The sequence below is a fragment of the Strigops habroptila genome, chromosome 15 (assembly GCF_004027225.2).
Source record: "Strigops habroptila isolate Jane chromosome 15, bStrHab1.2.pri, whole genome shotgun sequence".
Classification (NCBI taxonomy): domain Eukaryota; kingdom Metazoa; phylum Chordata; class Aves; order Psittaciformes; family Psittacidae; genus Strigops; species Strigops habroptila.
This window is the reverse complement of record NC_044291.2, coordinates 4,349,649-4,376,686: the sequence shown is the minus strand read 5'-3', so window position 1 is coordinate 4,376,686 and position 27,038 is coordinate 4,349,649. Positions and strand designations below refer to the sequence as shown.

Here is a 27,038-nt window from a genome sequence, read left to right as displayed (position 1 = left end):
ATAAAAAAAAAATCAGATTGATAATGAAGCAGCTCTTCTCACTCAAGTCTTTGAAGTGTTTATCACGACAGCATAAGCCTTACTCCCTCCCCTCTGATATACAAATCCAAGCCTGTTTTATATTTCCCAACAAAATTCATTTTTATATTGTCTTCACAGGTAAACTAAACTCTGTATTAGAGAAGTGACATTAGCAATGAATGAAAAGTGACAGCAGGGAGAAATCCACTGGTGGCAATTGGAAAATAAGCAGCTGATCATTCCCTTTTTAACCACACAGAAATAACAACTCTATAAACACTTTAAACCTCAGTTCAAACTGATCGTTACAATTGGCAGTACAATTTATTTGTTCATTTTTAAACACTGAAGGTATGTGGCTTCTAGTAGCCCACACTTTTCTGGTTATTTTAAGCTCTGATATGAGATCCCATTCCTAAACTCCATAATTATATATAGTTATAACTCAGTATTATAGAAGTTCTTCTGTATTTTGTTACAGGTGCTTAACTGATGCAGGAACAGGAAGATCACAAAAAAAACCCCCAATAACCCCAAACAGAGAGGACTGTATTCAGCAGTTTTTAAGATTCTTTTGCAACTCCACTGTGCTGATACACAGTGCTAATTGCTATCCATCAAATTTCCATCAGAGGGAAAACTGTTTAAAAGCAATGCACGTTGAAAAAAGCCCAAACACGGCAGGGCTGACACTTAACCCTTTGGCATGAGCCACACTAACAAGCATGAAAGGGAATGATTTCAATTCCTTACATACAACTCTACATACTAATAGCAAATAAATAAGAACAAGCTCTGGTTTTCTGTACCAATTTAATTAACAGTACACAAGGAAAATAAGTTCAACTAAGGAATCTGTGTAAAGCTATGAACAGGTAAACAGAAAGCTCTGGATTTCACAGTAACACAAGGAGCAAGACTCCCAAATCTGCGCAGATTTTTCTGCCACCAAAAGGAGCCTTTAAACATATTTAGAGAGTTCAGTAAATCTTGAAACCACCATGAACTACCTAGTGTGCTCAGTCGAGGCATTTTAAGTACTCCAAGAATTAAAGTCTGCATTAAACAAAACAACACTAAATGATGTGTAACTTCTTAAGTAAAACTAAAAAAGAGTAACACCCTGGAAAGTGACAGCAGTTCACCACTGCAGGAAGTCTGTTCTGTATCTTAATGTGCTATGCAAAGAAATGCTAATGCTAACAAAGGAAGTATTATTACTCGTCCTCATTATGTTTATTAAGCTACCTGAAAATACTGCAGTTAGAGCCCAGACCAAGACCCTAAACTGTAACATCCTTGTGAAAAATATATACCTGCCTGCAACATGCTATGAAATCTGGCACCTCTCCCCTGCCTCCACCATTATAAAGTGCTTCGGTTATTTGAGTTGCTTATTATGGAAGGTATCTTTTCCAAAAATATCTATATATATATAGACATGTATCTGTATATATATAGATACATGAACATGTGCACATGTGTTACAGGCTATTCAGTTCTTACAGGGACTGACCAGTAATCACATCGCCAGCTCATCTCAGAGCTAACAAGAAGGTGGCTGGCAGTAGGAATTTCGGGAACTGATACAAGTCAACATTGCAGCAGTTCAGCTCTAAGTAGGACCAGCATTCATTTTAAACTACACATAGTTACTCAAGTCAAATACTTGTTCAAATACCAAAACATCTGCAATTGGACAGTATCTCTCAGGGGGGATCACTTTAATAATGCTACTTTTTATTAGTTACCATAAAACTAAGTTCTGAAGTAACAATGAGTTAAGAAGCCAGGATTAAACACAGCCAGAGATAAAATCATTTTAATTAAAGCTTATCTCATGACACATTAGATATTCTGACTGTATTTTCATCTCAGTAAGCTCATGCAACTCCCCACAAAGACAATTTAGTACTGGGTTGACTGGGCTGTTAAAAAAACACCCAATCAAACCAAACAAAACCCCCAAACATTACAAAACCCAGAACAGATGAACAAACAAACCAAAAAAGGTGTTTTACTGAGGAAAGGATCTTAAGCCCATGACTTTATTTTAAGCTTAAATGTGACATAGCTGTTTTTGATAAGCAGAGTACCCGACTGCTGCTTAGCAAAGCAAAGTCAACTGCAGACAGGAGCATGTATTCCCAATGCTTGCACTAATCATTAAAACTTCCAGAGTTTCCAAAGATTCAGTTTCTAGTTCTTCCTACATGTAAACTGAAGAGGAATTTTTCCATCTAACGGGATCACTTCAGTATTAGTGCTTCGATTACGATGGATTTCTAACAACCTGCCACAGAAGTCAATGTCAGGAAACTACAGGATCAGACCAGACAAAGAATGAAAACCTTCGGTATAAGCATCCACTGGAAGGTTCTCTGGAAACAGCAGTTCTGGAAACAGTTCTGCACACAATACCTGACCCCGGTTTCTGTGTCATTTCTATGGGGTTTGAATCATATGCTCCTTTAAGGCATGTTCTTTCTTCCACTCGTTGCCTTGTAAAAGGCTCATTAAAAATACTCCAAACAACAGGAGAAGCACTGACTAAACTGATAAAACAATGATAGAGGCTGCATCCACAGCAAACAAAGAGTGAAAACTTCAGAGCTGCAGCCTTCCAAGTTCTTTGTGATAACAGGAAGCAAAATGTTTTCTTGTAGAAGTAAACATCCTGACTTCACATTACCTACCCAAAAGCAAGGAAATAAGAAAATCCTTCCTCACCAAGGGGACTTCTAACAACTGCTTTAATGCCTAACCCCGGACGAGGGAACCTCCTCATCAAGTAACTGAGAAGGGAGAGATCTGGAAATCGCTATTCAGCGCTTGAAACGGAGATGCTGAACCTTTCTCAATAAACAGCACACAATTAAAGGGGCGCGTTGGCTGGTGGGGGGGGGACCCTGCGCCCTCAGCCCCCCAGGCAGCCCCACCGCGGCGGGGGTTGGGAGCGACCAGGAGCAAGTCTGGCTCGGGAGAAGGAAAGGGGTCGGAGGGGAAACATCTCCCCCCGCCAGGCTTTACCCTCGCCTTCCCCATCCCCCCGGCTCCTTCCCTTTCTCCTGCCGCCTCCTCCCCGAGCCCTTTCTCCCTGCCTCCCGCCTCATCTCTTTTCTCTGCCTCCTTCTCTCTGTCCCCCCCCCGTCTGCCTCCGCTCTCGCCCCGCTGGGGGAGGAAGGAGGAGGCCCAGAGCACTCACCTCTCCTTCTCCTCCCCTCAGCTGTTTACCACTCAGGGCTCCTCTAGCCCACAGGGCGCCGCCATCTTGGCCCTGCCTCCCCCTCCCATTCACAGGACGCTTCTCCCCTCGAATCCCTCCGCCGTACGAACTAGTCCCATCTCTCCTCCTCACTTCCCCCTCGCCCGACGCCGCGCGGGTCCCTCACCGTCCCTCCCGTCCCTTCCCCGCCAAGAGCCGTTCATCCCCGTGGGGCAGCGGGGGCTCGGTGGCCACCGCCGCGCTCACCCCGCTCTCCCGCGGCGGAGGTATCTCGGCGCGGGAAGCGATGCGGCTCCTGAGAGAGGTCGCGTGATTCTGGGGGCGGTGCCGCGAGGAGCCCCGGGCGCCGCGTACGTCACGCGGGGCGGGGCGGGCCCGGGCGGCGGCCGGTAAACAAGGCCCGGCCGGAGGGGCCGGTGGCGGCGCCCGAGTGCGGCCTTTGGGGCACGGCGGGGACGCGCGGTGCTCGTCTTGCTTCCCTCTCCGCCCGCGGCACCCAGGGGCCGGGGGTTCCGGCTGTGCCGCCCGCCCTCCCTCAGGGCAGGAGTGGCCGCGCCGTGAAGCCGGTGTCAGGCTCGAGGCGGTTTATACAATGCGTGAATACGCTGCAAGGGAATAAAGAAGTCACTTAAGTGCCTCTGTGTGTGTGAGGGGAGTGATGTTAACTGGGCAGCCGTGTGTGCTCGACTGCTGGAGTCCTAGAAAGAAATTCCAGGAGCAAGCACCCAAAATTTGATGGCTTTCCACTTGGTGAATGTGCAAAGCTCGTTTCATTCATCCTCTTTTGGACCCCTCAGTGCTGCTTCATCCAAACTGTGGATAAAGATTATGTTTTTGCTGAAATGCAGCAACTACATGACACAAAACATTCCATCCTTCGTTGTAGATAAAGGTTATTTTTCCCTGGGGAAAGTGCTGAATAGGAAAGAACAGGAATTACCTTGGGGAACGTTGTCCAGCCTTCAGTTTGGTATGCCGCAGCCAACAGGTTTTCACCTCAACATGTCAATCCTCAGCTCTTGCTGTTTCCCATTCTCCAAGGAGGGGCAGTTCTATGGGATGCACTGAGGGTGCAGCTGCTCATCTGATTCCTCAATCCGTATGAATTGTCCTCAGATGCCAGTAGGAACCACAGACATTAAATGCGCAAGGTAGAAACTAGGTGTAAGACAAATAAAAGTAGATCAGAACCCAACCTGAGAGCATCAGTATGGTTTAACTTTGGTCACGTTAGTTGTGTCTCACAGCTCCCATCCCTTCCCACCACACCTGCAATAGGTCATCCTGCTTCTGCATGAGATAGAGCTGCTTGGAGCCAGCATGTTTTCAATCTAGTCCTGCCTTGTACATGGCAATTAATATTTATTACAGTCCGGAATGAGTGATGGTATTTTTTTCCCTGCTGTGCAGAAGACGTGTTTATTTAATCTGCCACAGAAACGAGTGGAAATTAGGATGAGCGTCAGAAAAGAGCTGGAAGCAATTAGTCCTGTTATTTTACTGTGAGTTAATTGCTGTAACATTCAAATTGACAAAGAAAACATGGATGCTACAGGAGGGGTTTGTACTACATTTGAAAGGGAAAACGACTGCATTAGAATGGACATGATGTTTTATAATTAACCTGTTTATTATTACTGAGTTATACATTTAATAATCTATTCACTCAGGATGCGCTGGAGCACATGGCATGCAGGAAGAACTCACAGCAATACACAAAAGCAAACTGTCCTCAGATGGAAGAGGAACTCACTGTAGATGCACTGTGGCCCATGTGGGTCAGGGCCAGGACAAGCCTATGTGAGCCCAGATAAGCCCTCTGCAGCTCTACGTTCTCTGGTGACCCTGAAATAAGAAGAGAACAGGGAAATTTATCTCAACAGGAAGAACATAAAGTAAGAATGACCACACGGGGTCAGCTCAAAGGTCCTTCAAGCCCAAAATGCATCTCTGGCACTCTGGTTTTTTAATTCCACTTGTGTAAATTGTCTTTTGATGGAGAGGAGAGCTGATAAGTTTAACAGAAGCCATAAACAGAAATCTAGGGAAGAGTACGAACACAACAAGCCAAGGCAAGAGCTGACCGTGCTCCCATCCTGCAACTGTTTGCTCTGTAATAAATATCCTGAAATAAAATCAAGGGAGAAGGAGTGGGTGAGAGCTGAACTGGACACAGCACTGTCCCCATCCCTCTTCAGGCATTCTAGCACAGTGATAACAGTAATAGTCATAAAAGAGGAGCCCATATGGCCAGGATCAGTTTGTATGCAATTATATCTGGTCTTCGTGAGACAACGGCTACTTTGAGAAGCAAAACATCTGATACAGATGTTTTATTTACAGCTGCTCTGCACAGTTTGCTGACACTGGGAGGTGTATTCATCATCCTCCTTCTCCAAAGGACTGTGCCAGTGTTCTTTGGTTTTACTGAACATGCTATTTGATTTTTTGCACAACTGGTTTTTTTTTTTACTTGCTTTTACTATCTCTAGTTTGAAGAGCCACATTCTGCAGCCGTTTGCACTTCATGTCAACGGGAAGCCTGTGCTCAGGGGTGCTGGCAGAAGCCAGCTCCAATGTTTCATAAAATAACATCTCGATCCTTTCAGCAGCTTGTAGTTTTCCTGTTTTGTTTAATTCCTGTAACTGTCTTCACATGAAACCCTGAAGCTGCAATGTACATTTTGGTTTTCTGTTACAATGCTTGTTTTTGTAGCGGGAAATGTAATCCCTCACATGCCTGTGTTTAAGGCGATGCAAATCAGCGTGCTAGTGCAATGCCTTGGGAACGTTTCTTTCATGCAAAACCCAGCTAGATAAATAAGGAGGGGAGGAAGGAGAGGGAAAAGGGATTGTTTGCTTCTATAAACAACAAGAATTAATTAGGTTCAGTAAATGACAGATGGGTTAAGATCAAAATCAGAATCTTTCTCAATGTGGGTGAAATCTACACTCCTATCTCCGCGTTGCATCAAACCCCATTGCACAGCCTGTCCAGTGCCATGGGGCAATGACAGCCGCGATGACAAGGGCTGTGACTTGCGGCTGTCCCAGCAGAGAGCGCTAGGGCCACCAGACCTGACCTCCGCCTGCCACGGCGGGAAGCAAAATACCTTACCGATGAATCTGAATCTGAAGGACCACATCTGTTCCGTCAGGGAAACACCAGCCTGCTGCCGACCCTGTTGCAGGGCAGTCAAAAGGTTATGGCTTCCTGGTGCGTTCACCACCTTGAGCTGTCGTAGGGAAAGGGACCTGACTGAGTTCTGGTTTAATACAACTGACTGTAGAAAACAGTGTTTGAAAGCTCACAGGGAGCAGAAAAACTCCATTCTCTAAAGGCATTTCTCTGCTGGTGATGTCCCGGTACTTGGCACTCAAAGCTGTATGTGTGCTTATATACGTCTTAGGTTATAAACTTCTCAGAAAGCATCTTTGCTGTCCCAGTTCCAGCCACGCACAGAGTGTGCTGTAAATGCACAGGGCGTAACTGAAGGCACTGGGTACTTGCACAGTCCGTAAAACTGTGGCAGAGAACAGGTGAAATCAAGGAATTACACACACACCCCCCAGCGTTTGGGGAGATCAGCTCTCAAGTTTGTCCCTAAATAACAGTCATGACCAAAGATTCTGAAAAGAAGCTCACTCCTCTGCAGCTCCTATTCCTACCTCTGCTAGAGAACAAGCAGGTGATCTGAGAAAAGCCACTGCTTCATTCTCCCTCCTTCCACCCTGCCCTTACAGAGGGGTGGCAGTCAATTATTTTACTTTTGCAAACCCATTTTCAAACCTTTTTTGAAAGCGAGTGTTAGAAGTGCAAATTCTTATTACTGCTGTTGAAGAGCTTTTTGCAAAGATGCTTGTTAATGAGCTTGCTTAATGAGCTTTCTTAAATCTATATTTATATCCTCTATACAGCTGTATATAGATAGAGCAATGCCTAAAATATGTACATATTACACACACATATGCCTAGGAAAATGAAGGCTGATAAACACACATCTTTTTCAGTTATTACCATGCAAGTATTTATTCCTTTTTCCTTGGAAATTGGAGAGATAACAGATCCATTCTGGGATAAAATAATTTTGTGCATATGTGCTAGATGGCTTTGTTTATGAGCCTGAAGTATGTGAGTGTGTGTATGCGAGACAGATGGTGTGCCTGTTTGTGAAAGATACGATGCGTGGATGAATGTGTGTAAAAATACAGGTTTCTTAAGAGCTTTTTTTTTTTAAGACAAAATAACAAATGTCTGCTCGGTACCTTATTTCACCGTGTCATGCTCTGTGTCAATAAGAGAGGAGTATTCCTGCAGAAGGCGAAGCTGCCCCAGAGAGTGAAGGGTGCTGCCCCCAGGGTTTCGAGCTGGGCATCGTGAATTCTCTTCAAGTTTTCAAAGTCCTGGAAAGTTTTGATAAGCAAATACTGTCTGGGCTCTGCTTCTCTATTGGTTGTTTCTTCACCGCCAGATTTTGACACAAATAATCTGATTGAAAAATCAGGGAGGGGAACAGGGGCAAAAAAACAGAGAGAGAAAAAAGGAGAAGTATCTATTTCAGCAGCCTGCGACTAAGTGAAAAAGTGGAAGAGGAGTCCAGAGAGAAGACGTCGTCTTGCTTGTCTGGGGAGATTTCGAGGCGAATCCAGTAAAGCAAAGTCCCCCAAAGAGGTGATTGATTTATTCTTTTAAACACTTTTAATTTAATTGTTTTTCTCATTTCTCTGATATGTTTTTCTGAGCTTTTTCTTCTCTGCTTGTATTTGCAAATATGTTAACATATTCCACTGCTTAAGTCACTTGTCCTGAGGATTCCTTTATGATAACCGTTCACTTCATTCAAATGAGTTAAACCTTTTAAAGTTATACCATATACTTACTTCAGATACTTACCTCAGTATATACCATATACTTTCTTCACTCTCACATGTGAAAATGGTAATAATAGAACAAAATAGAAAAGATGTGACAATGGTCTCAGACACCTGTGTCCCAGCAAGCTCCATGTAGCAGGAGTAGCCTCTACATGTAGACTTTGATACTTAAGGATTGAGGAGAGGATGTGCTAAATTTTTCCTTTTAATTGCTCTTTTATAGGGCCAGACTTTTAAGTTCAGAGAACAGCACACCTCTGCTGACACCAATTCATCTGTGCCAGTTTTGCTTTATGCAAATTCAGTCTCTCCTGTTTAGGATTTTTGCTTCAAATCTCCGATTTTATTAATTTTCCAGCCTTCCCAAGGATGATCTGCTGATTAGGGTAACAATTTTTAGCATATGGAATTAGCTATTTATAGACGCTCTCATATACCACCAGATTGATTCAATACTTTAAAGCAGGAAAGCAAAAGATTTGCAAGTTCCCACAGTAAGTGCATCTCTACGTTCAGGGGATGTAGAATTTGTTAGATCACACTATATATTTATCCGTGGAAGCCTACGGCAAAGTTTGGTAAAGCCGGTGGCATTCCGAACATCACTAGGAGCTAAATGAGGTTTCTAAAGAACAAATGCTGTAGTTCTATTCTAAACATTTTTCATAGATACTACAGATGTACAAGGATTTCCATTCATCTTGGACAAATTTTCTACCATAATTTACTCTCCCTGCCAGAATGTCCATTTGCCCAGTTTTACCACAGGAATTCCAAATATCCTGCTCATTTTTCCACAAAAACCCCCCCACATTCAAATTACTTGCCCCAAGGACATTTGATTTTGCAAGGCTGGATGAGTGATACATGATTATCATTATTTACAATTTTGTTGTAAAGAACCGAAATTCTTTTTAGTATGACTTTATATGTAAAGAATCAGGAATCCATAAAACCTCTTCTTTTATTTGGGCTCTTAAAAATTTCAGACACAGGTTGTGTTCTGTTTTGTGCTTTTTTTTCTTCAAAAATGTCTTCTGAAAGACAAACTGTGCTTTATCTTTGGAAGCTTCACCTTTGCCAGAAAGAACAGAAAAGAGCAATAATAAGATTTAAATATAAATTAAGCAACGGGAAGGAAATAAGCCTCTTGTAGCCTAAAACGTTATACACTCATCAAGTTACATGAAGACATATATCAATTGTAGGTTAAAATTAAGTATTTCCACTGAGTGTAGCAGGAAGAAGGGCTTAATCTCTACAGTTAACCTTGAAAATTTCAAAACAGGATTACCTGAATTTAGAGGAAAATGCAAGTCAGCTTTAGAATGGAACTTACGCTGCAAACTGGGTTCTTGATTCAGCGTGGCACAATCCTGCAAACACCTACTCCCAAATACAGTGGTTTGTGTTGTGGATTGTCCCACTGAAGGAACCAGAAAGAACAGCTCCCTGATATAATTCAGTGAGAATATGAATTTCTTCTAAATTATATCAAAGGGCCCAATCCTGTATTTTTGGGTACTCTGAGCTGCCATGTAGTGAAGCAGGAGTTAAGGCTTCACCAGGGATCAAGTGAAATTAACATCCTGAAGTCAGAAACCACCCTCTTAAAAAACTGCCTTTTAATTTGGGGTTTTTTTCCCCACAATCTCCAGTGTTTCAGTATTACATTACAGCTTCACATGTGATACTCTGCAAAATCACCAGAGAGCATCACTGAGGATGAAGGAACTTTGAGTTTGAACATAGGAGGGGAACACGCAAATACTGGATCTGCTTTCAGGTCTGACATTTGTAACCGGCAAAAGAAGCTCTTCTAAGGTGCTTCTTTTCACTAAAATAGTGAAGCAGGTTTTTTCCCTTGGGTCCTTTTGGCTGTCTTCTCCTCAGGGATAATTACTACAACATTATTGTACAGCTACATGAATGGCAACAAATAAAAATGTCAGTTCTAGCCAGCTAGTGATTTTATATCCTGCATTGAATCCAAAAAGTGCCACTACATTTCCATTCTGGGTAGGCACTCCTGCCCAAGCAATGATCTCCCTTGTGTGTTTGCCAGTCAAGGTAGAAGCTGCTGCCACAGGGGCTGGCAAGAACAGACTCCATTAAAATAGAGTTTAATTTTTAGCAAAAGGTTGAAGCTAAATTCTGCCAGAAGCTGCAATGACTTTAAGACGTGGCGGGGTCTGTTGTCCATAGCACTGCCTTCCCTGTGAAATATAGTTAGCCATTAGTAGCAGCTGATCACTTGCTACTGATAATTTTCAGTTTCAAGGACAGATAGTATTTTTTCTCTCACAATCTGTGCTTCTAGCTTTCCGCTAACCTGGTTGTGTGAATCACAAAGACAGCCCAATGCAGTTGTTAATTAACTATGCTTTGGGCTCCCAGTTCCTGTTTTCTCTGTAAAATGGGGTGGGGGAAGGTAACTTCCTTTTGTAACGCTCAGTAGTCCATTAAAGATCGTTGTGCTCAGTAGAGGCCCTTGTCAGCAGTCAAGATATTGGACCAAATTTGACTTTCACATATGCTGGGGCAAACACATCCAGAAGAATCCCATTGATTCATATGCATCTACTTTCAACCACCATCAGAAAAGAGGGGTTGCACTTAGTGCCTTCATGTAGTTAGCATATGGGTACTATCATAAACCACCGCAAGACTGCTTATGCACCCATCTCCAATTCTGGGTAATTTACCTGGCTATAGGGTCCTGCAGCCAGTGGGCAGAAAGAGGAACTCTTCCAACAGGCACTGCTGGGCACAGTCTTTAACCCTACATTCAGAGTTACCCATTGCTGGAGCATCTTCCTCCACTGTGTAGGAAGTCCTGGGAAATTAACTGGTTAATTCAGGCAGAAAATCCAATGTCTAAAGCTTACTGGTATGAATACCCTCCATTGTGGATGCAGCCTGCCCCACCACATGGGAAAATCCCTTTGACATGCATGGAAATTCCATGTAGAAAGGGTTTGTGGCAGGACTTTAACTTGGGGCATGTCTGTATTGCAGAGTGCAGCTCCATGCACGGATCAGGGACTGACCAAGAGCAGCAAGACCCCCTAAGCTAAGCCTTTCTGCTAGGACATGAGGTGCACAGGCAAAGCAGAGCACACTGCTAAAGGGTTATACCCATTGCAGAGCACTTGTGTTTGTACCAAGCTGGAGGTATTTCTGCCCCTGCAGCCTTTCAGGCAGAGACATACGTTACAATACTTTGAAGTAAGCTCATTAGAGAGTTAGGGGAGAGTAAATACAGCAAATACAGCAATGTACTTCAGTGTCCCTTCCCTCAAGGGCATACTTATGGTTCATTCTCAGCACTGTTTTGTCCTCTTTCTAAAATTAAATTAACAAATCTACTCTTGGCCTCTGTTTTCTCTTACTCATCTCAAGTTACATGCAAATTTCTTGGAAAAAGATGAAGAAAAACAGGTGAGTCATTTCATAAGAAAAAAAATATGGTTAAGAGACACCAAGAGTTATCCCTGAAGTCATAGAAGAAGCAGTGGGAATCCTGGACCGGCTTTTAAGAGACAGCTGTAACTGTGCTTCCAAGGGCAGCTGGGCTGGTGAGCACCTGACTCTCACCAACCACAGCAGGCTTGGCAATCCACTTGTCCACAGCAGACCTGCAGACCTTGCTGTGTGAATTCCACAGCACCTGCAGCCATAGGCACAAGTGTAAATGTGGCTCTTGGACCATTAAACAAAACACCACTGGGCTGTGTGACTACATTCAGTGTGCAGGGGTAGTGCGGGTACTTCGGAATCCTGTGAGTGATGCCTTTTCCATCTCTGGTTGTTTGGGATTCCAGGAGCCTACAGTGCTCTGTCCTGGCTTACACAGATGTTTCAGGTCATTCCTACTTATCAAAGAACTTTATTCTTTGTTTTTTTAGTAAATAATAAAATACACTTCAACTGCTCTCAGGAAAAGAAACTTAATGCACTTTCCCATCAACAGAGAGCCAGGGCTTTTACTGCTGACTTTTCATATGAAATATAGCAAGATTTGCTTCTAGTGCTCCTATCCTGAACAATTACAAGGGAAAATGCAAATACATATGCAAATAAGGTGCCAGCTGATATTGCCACACACAGCATCGAGCCTGTTGTCATACTGCCTCCATGAGAGCAGTTACCAGCCATGGGGAGCGGGCACAGGGCGGGCTGGGTTCTGGGTAGTAAAGATAACAGATGCATTTCAAGAGCATTTTGTATGATTAAATTTCAGCATTTTATGTTTGTTCCTAACCCAACATTTCAACGGTCTGTGATACTTGAGTCAGATCCAAAAAGTTACCTCTGTCACCCAGCACTTCTGCTCTGCCTCTGCTTGACTGCTGTTTGTCAGCCAGAATACAAAATACTCCAGCTCTGACCAACAAGAAGGAAACCTGCCACACGACATGGCTGTGGGGATTTTCCACTGTCTCTCCTATTATTGATGTTGTTTCTATAATTATTTTTGTAGCAATATCACACAGGAGCCCATGTCATGGCTCAGGACCATGCTCTTCAAGGTGCGGTACAAACACTAGGACAGACCCTTTCTCAAAGGGGTCATCTCCAACCTGCAGTCCCTGGTGTGTCCCCCCAGGGAGGATAAGGTCAGATGCACTATGTCCTGTAGCCAGAGCAGAGAACACAAGAGAGTGATCCTGCCTTCGAATGTATCCTTGCCACAGAACTCAATTTAAGCATGCCTCTGTTTCTCCACCTACAATATAAAGATAGCAGAATCCTTTGCCTCAAACTGGGGGTAGATTGTGGGGTGTAATTTTTACAGAGAATGCTGTAATGTGCAATCCCATTTCAATGTGCCATCCCATCTCTACATGCAGTGGCAGAGAAGTTGTTTTGCTTAGCCCCATCCACAGCTGTGTTTTCCCCAGAGCTGAGATCCACCATACACCTAAATCCATGCAACGCTCCCTGCTCTTCAGCTGGGTGGAGGGACCTTTGAGATGAACTCTCTGTCTCGCTAGTAGAAGAGTTTTAATTCTTGTCACTGCTGCATGTTTGCTGGGGGAACTAATGAGAAATTACCCCTCAAACCACAGAGATTTACCTGCTGCTTTTCTGTCTTTCTGCCCAGGCAGTGAATGGAAAATGCCACGTTCCTTTTTGGTGAAGAGCAAAAAGGCTCATACCTACCATCAGCACCGCTTCGTGGAAGATGACCTGCCTATATTAACCTGGGATCCAGTAACCTCTCCCTTCACTGGTGAGTCAGTCCATCTGCTGGGCTTGTAAGAATACACCAAGGCAGATCAATAATTGAGTAGCAAACTAAGGGATGAGTGAGCTAAAGAGCAGCTGAGGGCTTCACACAGGGATGTTAGTCTAAGGACAAGCTGATTCCCTGCTGTGTGCTCTCTTTCTTTAGACCAAAACCACACTGTCCCACTGAAACCAAATTTAGATTGTTGCTATGTTCATTGCCCACATTCTCTCAGGACCTACATCTTCTCTACCTCAGTGTTACCACCTCCTCCCAATGATTTGCAAGGAAGGTTACAGCTAGAGAGAGAAAATACTAGTGACACTAACAGTGACTGTGGAAGGAGTCCTACACACTCACAGGTGAAGGGCCAGCTGCTATATACTGTACTAACACCAACCAACACTGCTTCTGCCTAGGCCTGCTGTCCTCTCTCTGCTCCTGTTCATGCTCTCCCACAGCAGTGGCAGGGCCGGAGCAATTACCCTCTTCCTTCATGCACCATTCAAATAGTCTTTATTCAAATCCACAATCAATTTACCCTTTGTTCCAGCCCTGGCTATCGAATTAGAGCCCAGCCCTATGATAAGTTTGATAAAAAAGAAAGGAGGTGACATTTAATTTCAGTTCCTGCCATCATCCTTTTGTTGTGTGACCCTCACAAGAGGGTTTGGATAACAGATGAATACTGTCCTTCAGCAGCCCATCTCCAGCAGAAAGGAGGCACATGTACTGGATCTCTGTCCATTTTAGATTCTTACTATAAAGTCTACTTCTAACAAGTGCTGGTTGATCCCTTTAGGGGCTGGAAGAAAATGGAGTGTGGGCAGGAGGAGACAAGGCTGTGTAAGCAGCAGTAAGTGCTTAACTGTGTAAGCAGTTACCTCCCCTCTCTGCTTCCCTACTTGGCTGACCATAAATTCAGGTTAACAATAATGAACTCTCTTAGCAGAGGGGTGGGGAGGTTAATAAATCAGTGATTGTTAGTTACCCACACAAATGAAAACAGTTTTAAATAGGGAAATCATTCTTACAGACATGTGGCCTTGTAGGGTTAATTTTCTCTAACTATAAAGGGTATCAAGTGTTCTCTCATTTCTTCCTGCTCCCCTCTACCTTGCCTATCTCATCCTGCTTGGAATTTCCCTTTCTCAGCAATGGATGGACCTTGATTGCTGTGCTGATTGTGCCACTCTGCACTTATTCAGGGAATTGAGCATGGGCTCATGTATCCAAGCATGAGTTCATACATAGGTACAAAACCCACCTTAACAAGCTCTTAACAGCCAGAATAAACTAACTGTGACACCACTATGTGATTACAGCCATAGGAGACAAGACACCGGAGGACATAAAGAAACAGGACCTAGAATGTGTGGTTCCAAAACAAGAAAATGACCCATCTGAACTGAAAGAAGAAAGTGTCCCCGTCCAGTACCTAAGCAGGATGCCACCAGGCCCTTCAGCTCAAGGTGTGCTACCCAAGACCACAATTGCAAAAGAGGTCGGGGTGAGCTGGCTTATGGAGCCCCTACAGCTAGGTCCAGATTTTCAGTAAATGCGGCTCTTATTTTGCCATCAGTGGTCAAACTTGGCCCAGGCAGAGCTCATCAAGAGAATTCTGTATTTCCCTTTATGATTCTGGTCTAGATCAGCATTTCCCTGAAGGATGGCACTGATTCCCAATGAGCGAGCCTCCAGATCTGAAGGACTAATGTAGCTATATGGGTAAAGGCAGGTGTCCTATTGATATTTGTTCAAACACCGCATGAAGCAGGGCTAGTAGAGAGGTTAATACTCCCTCAGCATCCTCTCTCCCATAAACTTTCCTCAGATTGAAATCAAAGCCATAACAGGAGCTTTGTATGAGAATCAGGATTTGAGTGTAAGAAGGAGGAGTTACCAATTGCAAAAGGTCAGGCAAGACATCAAACGGGGGAGTGATACCTGGGGAACATTTTTACTGGTGCCCAGCTGCAGGCATGATACTCACTTCTCCCTCTCCTTTGCAAACTCAGAGATGGCCATCCCAGGTCTGCAGATCAAAGACTGCACTAACACGACAAGCACCTCTTCCTTCTACAAAACTGGCTTTTCTTGGGATGCTTTCCATTTGCCATACAGCTACCGACAGATGTCTCCCACCATGCAGTCAGCCCTCCTGGAGCACCCAGTTAGCCTGTATGGAAGCCACCTCCTGCCAAGCACTGAGCCCCCTCTGGATTACAGCATGCGTTATTCCTCAGACATGGAGACCTACCATTGTGTGAAGTGCAACAAGGTGTGTGTCAGATGAGAAGCTCAGGGATGGGGAGGGCCTGGAGTGATCTTCATTGCATACATCAATGTTCCACTGGGTTATACCAGAGTGTAGTGCATGCAGCTCAAAATGGGTACTTACTTGTTCTCCTGACTAAGGCGTTAGGAATGATGCAGTTCACATGGCCTATGGAAGGGAAGAATCAAATAAAAAGAAGGAATTGAAAACAGAGATGGAGACAGTCACTTCAAAACATCACTGACATTTTGTTTTGCAGGTATTCTCCACTCCCCATGGACTGGAGGTCCATGTCCGAAGGTCTCATAGTGGAACACGTCCCTTCGCTTGTGAAGTATGTGGCAAAACCTTTGGACACGCTGTAAGCCTGGAGCAGCACACCAATATTCACTCCCAGGTGGGTAGCATCTTCCCAGAGAACCAGCTCTCCAGAGCTCAGGAGTGCTTGGACCTTAGCTATTGCTTTCTCTGTCATAAAGAAAGTGACACTTTCTAAGTTACAAACGTGATGGCTTTCCTGTAGCACTCAATGACAATGATAGGAGCTCTGAAGATCATGGTCTCACAAATCACAGACTGCCCTTGAGAATTCCTTGGATGGGAGGGGAGGATTGTTGCTACCTGTTCTTCTGCGCCTCACCTCCTCCTAAAGGGCACAGGAGTTTGGATCACAAGACATAATCCATTTCCATAAGTATCCCTCCCACAGTCTTCTTTGTACTGCACCTCACGTATCAGTCCATGAGCTGAGGAGATTTGCTTATCAAATCTACTATTCTCAACACTTGTAACACTCTTCAAGCTCTGTCACATGTCTTGCAGCCACAGACATTCCCATGATTTTCTTTCCCTAACAGGAAAGAAGCTTTGAGTGCAAGATGTGTGGGAAGACATTCAAACGCTCCTCCACCCTCTCCACTCATCTGCTGATCCATTCAGACACACGGCCCTATCCCTGCCAATACTGTGGCAAGCGCTTCCACCAGAAGTCGGATATGAAGAAACACACTTACATCCATACTGGTGAGAAACAAAATATTCCCAGTAAGCAAATGCAAATTAGAGTCCATCATGTTGCTACACATACACAAATCCCAGACACAGAGATACGGGACTGGGGGTAGGTGCCCAGAGGCACCTATCTTACCCTGAGTGGTAAGAAAGCAGAAGGTCTAAGCATCACTGAGATGCATGTCCTCCTGTGTGACAAGGAGGTGGTTATTGACCAGCCTCTGGAGGATGTCATGGTTGTATCTAGCCCTGGATGCAGAAAGAGAATGGGTCACAGAGCTGGAGAGGACTGCCTCTGGTTCTTCTCACCCTCTGGTGCTGGATCAGAGCACAGACACATTAGCAGGACACTAGCACCCTGGTATAGCACCCAAGTATAGCCAGTCAGGTGTGCATCTGCTAAAGGGCATTTCTACCTCCCCTCTTTCATCTGTTGAAGTGTTTCTTAATATTTTCTCTGCCCTGCAGGGGAGAAGCCCCACAAATGCCAGGTATGTGGCAAAGCCTTCAGCCAGAGCTCCAACCTCATCACTCACAGCCGCAAGCACACTGGCTTCAAGCCCTTCAGCTGTGAGCTCTGTGCCAAGGGCTTCCAGCGCAAGGTGGATCTACGGAGGCACCGAGAGACCCAACACAGTCTCAAGTGAGGGATGGTTCCAAGTCTTTGCTGGAGCTCCCACTGCCAGTACATGCTCCAGGGAAGAAGACTCTCCCCAGCATCTCCATCCATCGTGGGGCTGCCTACCCTATGAAGCTCATATAGTGTCCTGTGTTCCCCTGGGGACTGGCAAAGTCATGCCATTGGCTTTGGAGTTCTGGCACCCCAGGGCCTTGCACATCCCAGTAGGTGACAAAGAAACCTGCGGGAGCTCTCACTTCTCAATTACAACCGGTACCAGCCCAGATCTGACATCACCTGCTCAAGTGCAAAGCCAAGGAGTTCCTCCAAGGTCTCTATTACTCTGGTTTTACCCCATGTGCAGGATTCAGCTCATCAGACTGAACCAGCAGTGAGGTGGGAACTCCTGGGCTAGTGGCAGCAACAAGCTGTGCCAAGCTAGTGCTGTAACCATGTTCTGCTTTGATGGTTAGGAAGATAAGGCCAGGGCATGCAAATAGACTGCATTTAGTGAGCTGTGTTCAACCTGGACAAGGCTTCTGCAGAGACTTGCCCAGGTCATAAATTCTGGCAACAGGCACCTAAAGTAATTTTCTTCCAGCAGAACATTTACTGTGATCAAATGACAAGTTAACTGTGTTGTATTTTTAGCTTGGAGTGGGAGGAAAACACTGAAGAAACAGCTCCTTATCCCTAGCTGATAACAGGGGTCTCTAAATGCATTCCCCATATGCACCATGCTGCAAAAATCCCTGGGTTAGTGGCAACCAAGCAAGCTCCAGAGAGAGCCACGCCACAGCATGAGGCGTAAGCTAGTAAGCCCCATATCTCAGTACCACACAAGAGAGACTAGCTGCTCTTGGAATCCAGGCTGGTATGTCCCACAGTATTTCACTGCATGCTAGACATACCGACTTAGAGGTGTCCTGGGCAATCCTGTCTCACTGCATGGTCAGGAATGGCCCTTGGATATCAATGTCAAGGGCCAGAGTTCTGCTTTCCAGCCACTCTTAAAGGAGGAAGTGACCCAGCCTGTACACTTTGGCAGAGTATGCAAGTACCTTACAAACATTGTACAATCAGAGCTGTGGTATTTCCTCCTTCTTCCAGGTCTAGGGGTTAAAGCAAAGCACTGGAATAAGAGCCAGTTCCCCTCCAAGCTGTGCTATGTTCTCGCTATATAACCTTTGGCAAGTCACTGCACTGGGCTTTTATTTCTCCACCCCTCCTGGTGATGTGGAGTCATTCACTCAGGTTTGTAGAGTCCCTTCAGTTCTTAACAGGAAGGACAAAGTATTATTATAGCATTAAAAAGACAAGTGCTTTCAGTTAAGCAGGGCATTGTAGCAGCACACAGCCCACTCCATAACTACATCCCTCAACACATGGCCTTGGACAATGGCACCAGTGGGAAGTAGCCTGGAGAATGGGCCATCATGGGCAAAGAAATGGTCCAAGTGGAAAATTCACTTATTGCCAGGAGAGATCTGTCCTGCCCTCAGTTACACTGCTGTAAATCCAGTTATTCTCCTAAGACCTAAAATGTACTTGCCCCTTTATCATCCTGTGCCTAAGCTGTTAGTCATTATTATGCATTGTGGAAGCTCAAGAGTCTGTACTCCTGGCTTTACTTGTACACTGTAAATATGTATTTATACTTATTCTAATGTATATTTTTATTGCACTATACCAGACAACATGTACAGGCCTGCTGGGATTTATCTGATAAATCTGTTCCCTCTCAGTAACTGGGCTAACAGAGTGTATTCCATGTTAAAAACACCCATTTCAAGAAAGGCTCATACTTGGTTCTGGAGGTGCAGGCAGTGGGATGGAGGGGAAAAGGAGAAGGGAGAGAGTACAGCATTGCCCCATATGGTTCAAGTGGAAATAAAGATGGAAGTTCACATGCAGAACAGGGCTCCCAAAGTAAGACTTGAAAGAAATAAAATTCAGGGAGCAGGGGCCTATTGGCTCCAGAACAGCCACAAACAGTGCTTAAAGCCTGGGATCAGAGACATTCATCCTCAGAGACAAATTGGTGCAGAGCCCACACCGGCAGCCAGTCAGCTCTGCAGAGCAAGAGCGCTGTGTAGCTACAACCACAGATGACGTGGGATTGTGTGCCCAGCAGAAGGCATTACCAAAACCCCCATTTTTTTGTTACCAGAACTGCTGTCCTTTCCTTGGTCATGCCAGAACCTGGTCAAGGCAGGGACTCCAGCGGAGGTCTATGACCAGTGACGGAACTGGGCTTAAAGAATAGGTCCCCAGGTCCTGATTGTAACACCAGGCACACACACCCGTGTGAACATCCTCACACATGCACAAGCCTTACTCAAAGTCAAGTCATTTCAGCTTATTGAAACTGCTGCCAAAAATGCAAACCCTGTTTATCCTCCACAAATCTGCAAACAGAAATATTTAAAGAGCACGTCAGCGTCTGAACTGCTCAGCAGTAAATACCCTCCAGCCCCAAAACACACAGGCTCAACAGCACAGACTTCCCTGCCTGTGTCTTGGCACAGTAGGTGTGCTGAAGCTGCCCACTTTGGGCACACATGGGGAGGGAAGTGCTGGCACACACAGATTGGCACTGTGGCAAGATTGCCTGTAAAACCACTCATAAAAGCAAATCAGGCAGCTGGTTCTTCTGAGCCTGCTGAACAAGGGCTACTCCAGCCATTAGATTTCCATTCCTATCTTTGATTTCCACGCTACAGAGGAGGTATAACCTTCAGTGGGCAGCTGGGGTCTTCTGTCCTAAGGCTGTGCTTCTACAGCTTGCTTCTCCCTCCTAACCAAGCAAGATCACCCCAGTCCTGTCTTTTATTTGCCCTACACTCTAGGGCAGGCAGATCTTACACCATTATTGTGCTTACTGAAGAGGAGTTACACTGGAGGAGGCAGTGTCTGCTGTACCCTTACATTTGAGAGGAGCCTGGTGGGCACATCCGCAGGAGATGCAAGGACTGCTTTCAATGGATGGGCACTGTGATGGGCACACTGTGATGGTCTTAGGCAGCATGCTGCTGCAGAGCTGTGCTCAGGAAAACACGTCTGTGGCCAAAGCAGCCCAGGGGGGCCAGGGTGACCCACTCCCACCAGCACTGGGAGCATATCTCTAGGAACACAGGCTGTGGATGGTGGCCAACCAGCAAAGGTGGAGTGAGACAGTACAGCCAGAGTCAGGACCTGAGCAGGGAGGAGGAGGAGGAGAGGGAATTAACTTGCAGAGTTTTCCACTAAGACACTACAGTTTCTTCCTGTTGAAGAACCACTGTGTAATGCCCTGCTTCCTTTAGAACTATGATGCCAGCAGCCCAAAGGAAACCCCTGGGCTTTCATCTGCACCCCCTGAAGCTCTAGAAATGTAGGTGAAGGAGCAAGGGAGGAAACAGAGCTGGCATTACCCAAATCTCACCACACCAGGCTGGGGGAGAGCATTCCACTCCCAACACAGCACCAGCCGTGGGCTGTCCTGCTGCATGGAGCGGGCAAAGGGCTTCCATGATCATTGGAGCTGCTCAATCCACATGACAGGTACTCAAGGATGCTCAGAACCTGTCTGGATCTGGCCGTGGCTGTCACCAACTCCAAACACACCTGCCCTTGTTCGCCAAACATGCAAATCCTTCCCAGTTCTGACCATCCTGAAAACAACTCATTTCCCACCATCTCCCCTTGCATCAAAAACATTCTGGTCAGTCAATCAAGGAAACAGATAACAAAAAGCAAAATCTCAACTAATCTTTGTGGCTGAAGAAAGAGCTTATTGTTTGCCTCCCTCTAAGCCCGCCTTGTATCCTGCACTTCCCCAGTCCTCCTCACACCTTCTTCTCTTTATTGCCAGGGAAAGAAAATCCTGGTCTTTGGGCTGTTTTGTTTAGCAAATGAGGGACATGCAAAGCAATAACCCCGGGCATTTGTCAGAAGGAGAGAGGTGCCTCTGTGTCTTCCAGACACCCTTTAGGCACTGAGAGCAGCAGCCCAGAAATACTATGATCAAGGGTGGATTTAAGTATGGGCACAGGATGCATCTTTCTCTTCCTAATGACGACAGAGCCACGGGACACCTGCAGGAAGCAGAGCATGGCATTACACTGGAACTTATGCTCAGGTTGTATTAAGCTCCACAGAGTGGAATCCCAGAGAAGGAAAACCCTGCAGTTTTCACATTGTGTCAGCAATGGTTAGGGAAGGCCTAAAAGGAACCGAGAAGAAGGACAGGGAAGAATTAGGCTTCATTTGGGTACAGGTTGTATTGGGGGGGAGAAAAAGGTAAACTAAAACTTGCTGAGTCCAGTTTTTTCCCACCCCAGACTTGAGAGAAAGTCTCTTCAGTGAAAAAAGGAGATAAGAGCAGAGTCCCTTGTCCTCACAGCAGGTCATTCCCCCAGGGCCACACAGTGTATGTGATGGGGACACACCAGCAGTTTAGTTCCAGCCCATCAGCAGGGCACACAAGGAGAAACCTGAAAGCATTAGACAATCTATCTCCCAGAAATAGCTGCACACACACATATCCTTGTGTAGGGCAAACATTCCTGCTCACAAAGCAGAGAATTTTTCCCACTTTTCCCCTGGAATAACACATCCAAACAGAAGCGATGGCCAAAAATAGCCACACCAAAATTATTCAAGGATAATAAATCGATCAGTCGCATCTCAGCTGAATGAGAGCCAAGAAAACACATATCCCAGCAGAGCTCTGACAAACCATCTCACAACTAACAGTCACCACAGACACACACTGATGTTAAGGCTGCAACCCTGAACTGAGACTTGAGATCTGCCACATGTTTCCTGTATGACCTAGGGCAAGAGACATGAGCTCTGGATTTCTGAAGTTGTTCAGCTCACTATGAGGCTCACAGAAAGCTTCACCTCATCTGTGAGAGGAGGACAATAATTCCCCCTCTCTCCTTCATTTCACTTGTTTATTTCAACGGTAAGATAGTCAGGAATGGGACTGCCCCTCCTTATCTTCTACATACAGCACCTCCACAATGAAGCCTTGATCTCGGCTGGAACGCCCAAGTGCTACTAATAACGAGTGATAGGAACTTAATTCAGCAAAGCAACCTATTTCTCTAACTGGCTTAGAAAGAAATCCTCCAAGCACAGCAAGACCCTTACATTAAAACCACTAAACTGCCAAATGAGAGGAGAAACAGGGCAAGCAGAGGATAAAACAGAGAGGATAAACCAGACACGAGCAGCGTTTTCACCAGTGAATAACATTCCAGAGAGAGATACAGAGCTGGATATGGATGCTACAAACATCCTCCTTGATATCCTCATTTTAAAGCTGTTGCTTTAATACAAGCATTTTTCAATCTGGTCCTTGGGCTGATTTTGACCTGTTGGCCCCAGGGTGATCTGTGTTCACCAAACCAGATGGACAGACAGGCAGAGAGCAAAGAGTCCCCAAGAATGGGGAAATCTGAGGCTGGGGAGGAGCTGAATGTGCGCTGAGCTCAGCTTTGCTCCGATAAGTTTATCAAGCACTGCCGGCTGCTAACTGTCAGCCGGCAAAGTGGGCCTGTTAGGGAGGAGGAACAGCTCCCAGGGCAAGATAGGACAGCCCATGCCTTATCAGAGTGCCTGAGCCAAAGAGGGAACTGGAGAGTGAGCACTTTCCAACCACTTCATCTGAACAACAGACAGATTGGCAGGAAAGGCCTGTCAGCCCTTCGCTTCTGCCACCCAGGCATCAACAGGGAGCCCCCATCCACGCAAATAACCCTGGTAAGTGCAGCATGAGGACTGCAAACATGAACATAGGGGCCTAAGGGAATGCAGGGGGTAGGCTTTCTTAGGAACATTGCACAGCAGGGAGAGTCAGATTTACAGCAAACAGTTCAGATGCTTACTGAGCAAGCTGCTCCTGTTCAGTGCCCAGAGCAGCACTTCTCCCCCACACTGCCTTCCCTAGGTCTGGGAGAGGAATCTAGCACTTCAGAACAACAGCAGCCACTAAATTTCGATGTATAGTTAATTGCTTAGTTTTCCCTTTACTGTTTCTGAAAAAAAACCCAGTAAAAACAGTGAATAGAAGAGGAAAAACCTGACCATTCCCATCTGAGCTGCAAGAGTATGGGCCAACAAATGACCATTCACACTATTCCTAGGGCAGCAATAACCAAATCAGTACAGCTTAAGATCATAGCAGAGAGACTCTCCTACGTTTGGATGAGCTTCCCTGGACCTGTGCAAGCTCCCTGTCCAGATACCTCAGCTGTGACAGGGAGGGTGACAAGAGATTCCCACAGGGCACATCCTTGGTTTCCATGCTGAGGATGGGCCGTGCAGCATAGAACCAGTGTCAGATCAGCAGCTTCAACACACCGCATTGCTTCAGTCTGTCACAGGGGATTTTACTGAGAGCTGGCCCCAGTGTAAGCCCTGACCCTCTGCTGGGAGGATGTGTTCAGACTTGGCTGCCTGGGGGCAAGTGCTGTCCCAAGCCCTCCGTGGGATACAAGGCAGAAAACCTTCTGCACCAGCAATGCAGGCCAGGATATCTCCAGTGTGAGCTAGTCACTCAAAGGCTCCCTTTCTGGCAAGTAATATATCTAGGAAGAAATTTAGCTCCTCCTAAAGCACCTATCTAGAGTAGGACAGAAGTCGTGCCTTCAACGCACCTACTTTTCTCCGTGAAGAGAAAAGGAGCCTCGTATCTCATGTAACTTTAGATGTCTACAGATGTGTCACACCCCTGTGGTTTCTGCACCACTCTGAAGCCAAGTTTCTCACAGCTGTTTCTGTTCCAATCCATAATCTACTGTTCTCCAGGACATGAACAACCTTTAAGCCATTTAATTCTTCTGTGCATCAAGGGCTGCTAAATAAGCTCTAAGTACAACAGCCATATTCAGCACTGGTAGACACAACTCTGAGGTTCAGGGCTTTCTCATGAAGAATAAGGAGTTAAAAATAACTCTACCCCATTGATTCTGCCTTCCTCTTGAATAATTTTAAAGCAATGAGACTTTATCTTACATCCCAGGCCCTTCTATATTAGGAGCTTTGGTGGGATTTTTGGCAGTGGTCAAGTCCACTGGTTTCTTCTCCTTATAAAATAAAAATTATCTCTTGTCTCAGTTGAGGAAGGGGAAGTCAGAAATGATGGAGCATTCCTGTTCTAGAAAGGGCTCCATCCTGAGAGTGTGGACATGGGGAACCAGCGTGTCAGTCACACGTCCCTACCCAGCTCCTTATTTAGATCCAGCCTGGAGGAGCTTGACTGTAAATCCATCAGGCTTGGTGGACACCCGGGTGTGACAGCACCTGGAGAAGAGAATCTAGAAACTGATACCGTAGCATCATGGAGAACACCACATAGGAGACTCAAAACTCAAAGCAGAAGGATTGCATTCCTGGCTTTGACATTGCCAGCTGATCTGAACCAGTCACTATCCCTCCCCATGTCTCAGGTTTCCCATTTGCAAAGTGAGGATAATGACACGGACATGCTTTGAGATCTACGGATAAGAGCAAGGTAGAATTGCTGCACACGCACAGTAACCTTACACTGGAGTGGCATGGTGAAGAAATGCCACAGGAAATACAAAATCCCACAGAAGGCATCGAAGGGAGGTCTGCATTGTCATCTGCCAACCTGCATTCGTCACGTTAAAATACTTGCCTAAATTTGAATAGGCCAAGTAGAAGTGGAACTCAGGTCACCTGGGCTTCCAGTCTTGTTTGTTAACCAACTATTTTACATCCTTGAAGTATAACTAAGTAGAACATCCCAAGTGAAAACTCTGGTCTCAGGAAAAGTACCATGTACTATTGGTAAGATTTGAAAGATACTTATAAAATTATGCACAAACCTCATTTTCTAGTGCCTTACATTAAAGGCAGAGCTGACAGGACAGAAAGCCTTTGGTTTCAGAGTGAATGCAATGGTGCTGCAGGCTCAGAAATACTAATGATACTTCGCATGTGAATAACCTAAAGATTTCAAACTGCTCCACAAAGATGGAAACACCTTATCCCTGTTTTACTGCAAGGAAACTAAGGGCCAGGGAGAGAGAAAGTAACTGGAGGATGTACAGAGGGTAAGTAATAGATTTAAGAAATGAACCAAGGCATTTTAGCTCCCAGTTCTTATTTCAATCATTGAGCAGTGGACAAAATTCAGACCTGTTGCAATAGAAACAGCTGCATAAGTTGTACCAGTGGAATTTGGTGCGTTCTCTCCAAATAAACAGGCAGATGACTGCCTTGGAGCTCTGGCACACCTTTACTCACACTATACCTTGCTGTTGCAAATCTGGAAGCAGCTACTACATACTGTGACCTATTTCAAGCAAAATTCCTATTTTCTTAACTATGTGCCCCCTCTGAAGTGAGTACCACATACAACAGTCAGCAGGATTTAGCCCCTAGCCAGCAAGTTTTCTCACAGCATCACTATAAATTTTGCAGGAGATACAACACAAACCTTGTGGTTTTCAGGATCAATAATTTATATTTTTGGGGCACCATCTCCTCAGCCCCACTTCCTCAATCCCAAAGTCCTCAGCAATCTTAGCTCGGAAGGGAATGTGCCTCAGGCCTTCAACTGAAGGGCTGTCATCTGCAAACCCTGAAGACTGGATGTGGCCGTGGTTTTATCACTGGCCACCAGCTGCCTGTAGAGCTCTTGCCTCCTCCCCAATGATTCAGCAAATCTTCTCCAAGGAGAAAAACAAGCACATAAATGAAGAAATCACAATGTCAGATTACAAAGATGAGCAGGGAAAAGCTGTGCCTCCAAGGAGGGAGAGAAAAGCTGGTGAAGCTGCATGATCCAAGGCCTGACAAAGAGAGGAGGGCAATAATAATGTAGAAAGAGGGTTGTAATTTGGATTCTTTACACTGTGAAACACTGCTAACAGTGAAAAAGAACACAAGGTGGAAGGAAGTGAAGCACATTCTGCCCTCTGCTATCTGGGCATTGCACAGGGCTGATATGGATTTTTACTGGTATAGATGAGAACTGAATAGTCCATTCTGGTTTACACTGGAACAAAGTTCCACTAAGCAAACTATTTTCAGGAGTTTCTGATCCCTGTAATCAAGACTTTCAATAGTTTGTCAGGTACTTCAAACATTACTGTTCCTGAAATAAAAGTTCTGTAAGTCATTTGTACCCAAGGCATGGCAGAGAGCAGTTAGAATGGATGTTTTAACTTCTGACAGTTTTGGCCACTGTATCACATTTATGTATTATAAGGCCTTTTCCATAATCCTTTTGTTTCCTGTAACCACTCCAGAGTGAAATACAGTATGAGCTTTACAGTCCCTAGAATAGAAAGTAAAGAAGAAACTTCAGCCAGACCATAGTTAGGGGATGGAATATTTCCCCTAATGGCATTCAGTCCTGACACTCCAGTCAGAGCCCAGCCTTCCAAGAATGCCATGAAATCCTAATGAAAATAAGAGGGAATTACAGGTTTTAGGCTCAAAAGGGAAGACCTTGTCACCATGTTCCAGTATTTCAAGGGTGGCTACAAAGAACACAAAGATTTCCATTTTAAAAGGGGTCACATGGGAAAAAAGATGAGGGGGGTAATGGCCAAGTTTTCCCAATGAGAACAATCATCCACTGGAATAATCTCCCTGGGAAGTGGTGGATTCCCCAATGTTGGACACTTTTTAAGACTTGGCTGGACAGCGTGCTGAGCTGTCTTGTCTAGACCATGCTTTTGCCAAGAAAGGTTGGACCAGATGATCTGTAAGGTCCCTTCCAAGCTGGGATTCTATGATTCTATGAAAACGT

The 27,038-nt window shown here is 45.2% G+C and overlaps 3 protein-coding genes across 8 annotated transcripts in view; 2 read left to right on the top strand and 1 right to left on the bottom strand.

The window, feature by feature from the left end:
* Nucleotides 1–4,271, bottom strand: part of TSC1 (TSC complex subunit 1) — a 28,879-nt gene extending 24,608 nt beyond the window's left edge. For 3 of the 6 annotated variants that reach the window (XM_030506753.1, XM_030506759.1, XM_030506760.1), the window contains exon 1: nt 4,188–4,271. The gene's annotated coding sequence lies outside the window, so the exon portion shown is untranslated. Of the gene's footprint in view, nt 1–3,226; nt 3,379–3,413; nt 3,601–4,187 lie in introns of those variants that run through there. The other 3 variants (XM_030506756.1, XM_030506757.1, XM_030506754.1) reach the window with 3 other exon arrangements.
* Nucleotides 4,272–7,783: 3,512 nt separating this feature from the next.
* GFI1B (growth factor independent 1B transcriptional repressor) lies at nt 7,784–19,011 on the top strand. The gene is made up of 7 exons (XM_030506816.1): nt 7,784–7,919; nt 13,230–13,358; nt 14,681–14,827; nt 15,374–15,636; nt 15,893–16,030; nt 16,491–16,656; nt 17,113–19,011. Exons 2-7 carry the CDS (start codon nt 13,244–13,246, stop codon nt 17,289–17,291), a joined length of 1,008 nt encoding a protein of 335 aa, XP_030362676.1. The 5' UTR covers nt 7,784–7,919; nt 13,230–13,243; the 3' UTR covers nt 17,292–19,011.
* Nucleotides 19,012–20,829: 1,818 nt separating this feature from the next.
* Nucleotides 20,830–27,038, top strand: part of GARNL3 (GTPase activating Rap/RanGAP domain like 3) — a 38,066-nt gene continuing 31,857 nt past the window's right edge. The window contains exon 1 of the mRNA XM_030506770.1: nt 20,830–23,014. The gene's annotated coding sequence lies outside the window, so the exon portion shown is untranslated. The remainder of the gene's footprint in view (nt 23,015–27,038) is intronic.

Bases quoted from the DNA above. Each gene is read 5' to 3' on its own strand.
- GFI1B (XM_030506816.1), top strand. From the start codon at position 13,244: ATGCCACGTTCCTTTTTGGTGAAGAGCAAAAAGGCTCATACCTACCAT. The intron at 15,637-15,892 runs GTGTGTGTCAGA...TTTGTTTTGCAG, and splicing joins ATTGTGTGAAGTGCAACAAG to GTATTCTCCACTCCCCATGG. The intron at 16,657-17,112 runs GTGAGAAACAAA...TCTGCCCTGCAG, and splicing joins ACACACTTACATCCATACTG to GGGAGAAGCCCCACAAATGC.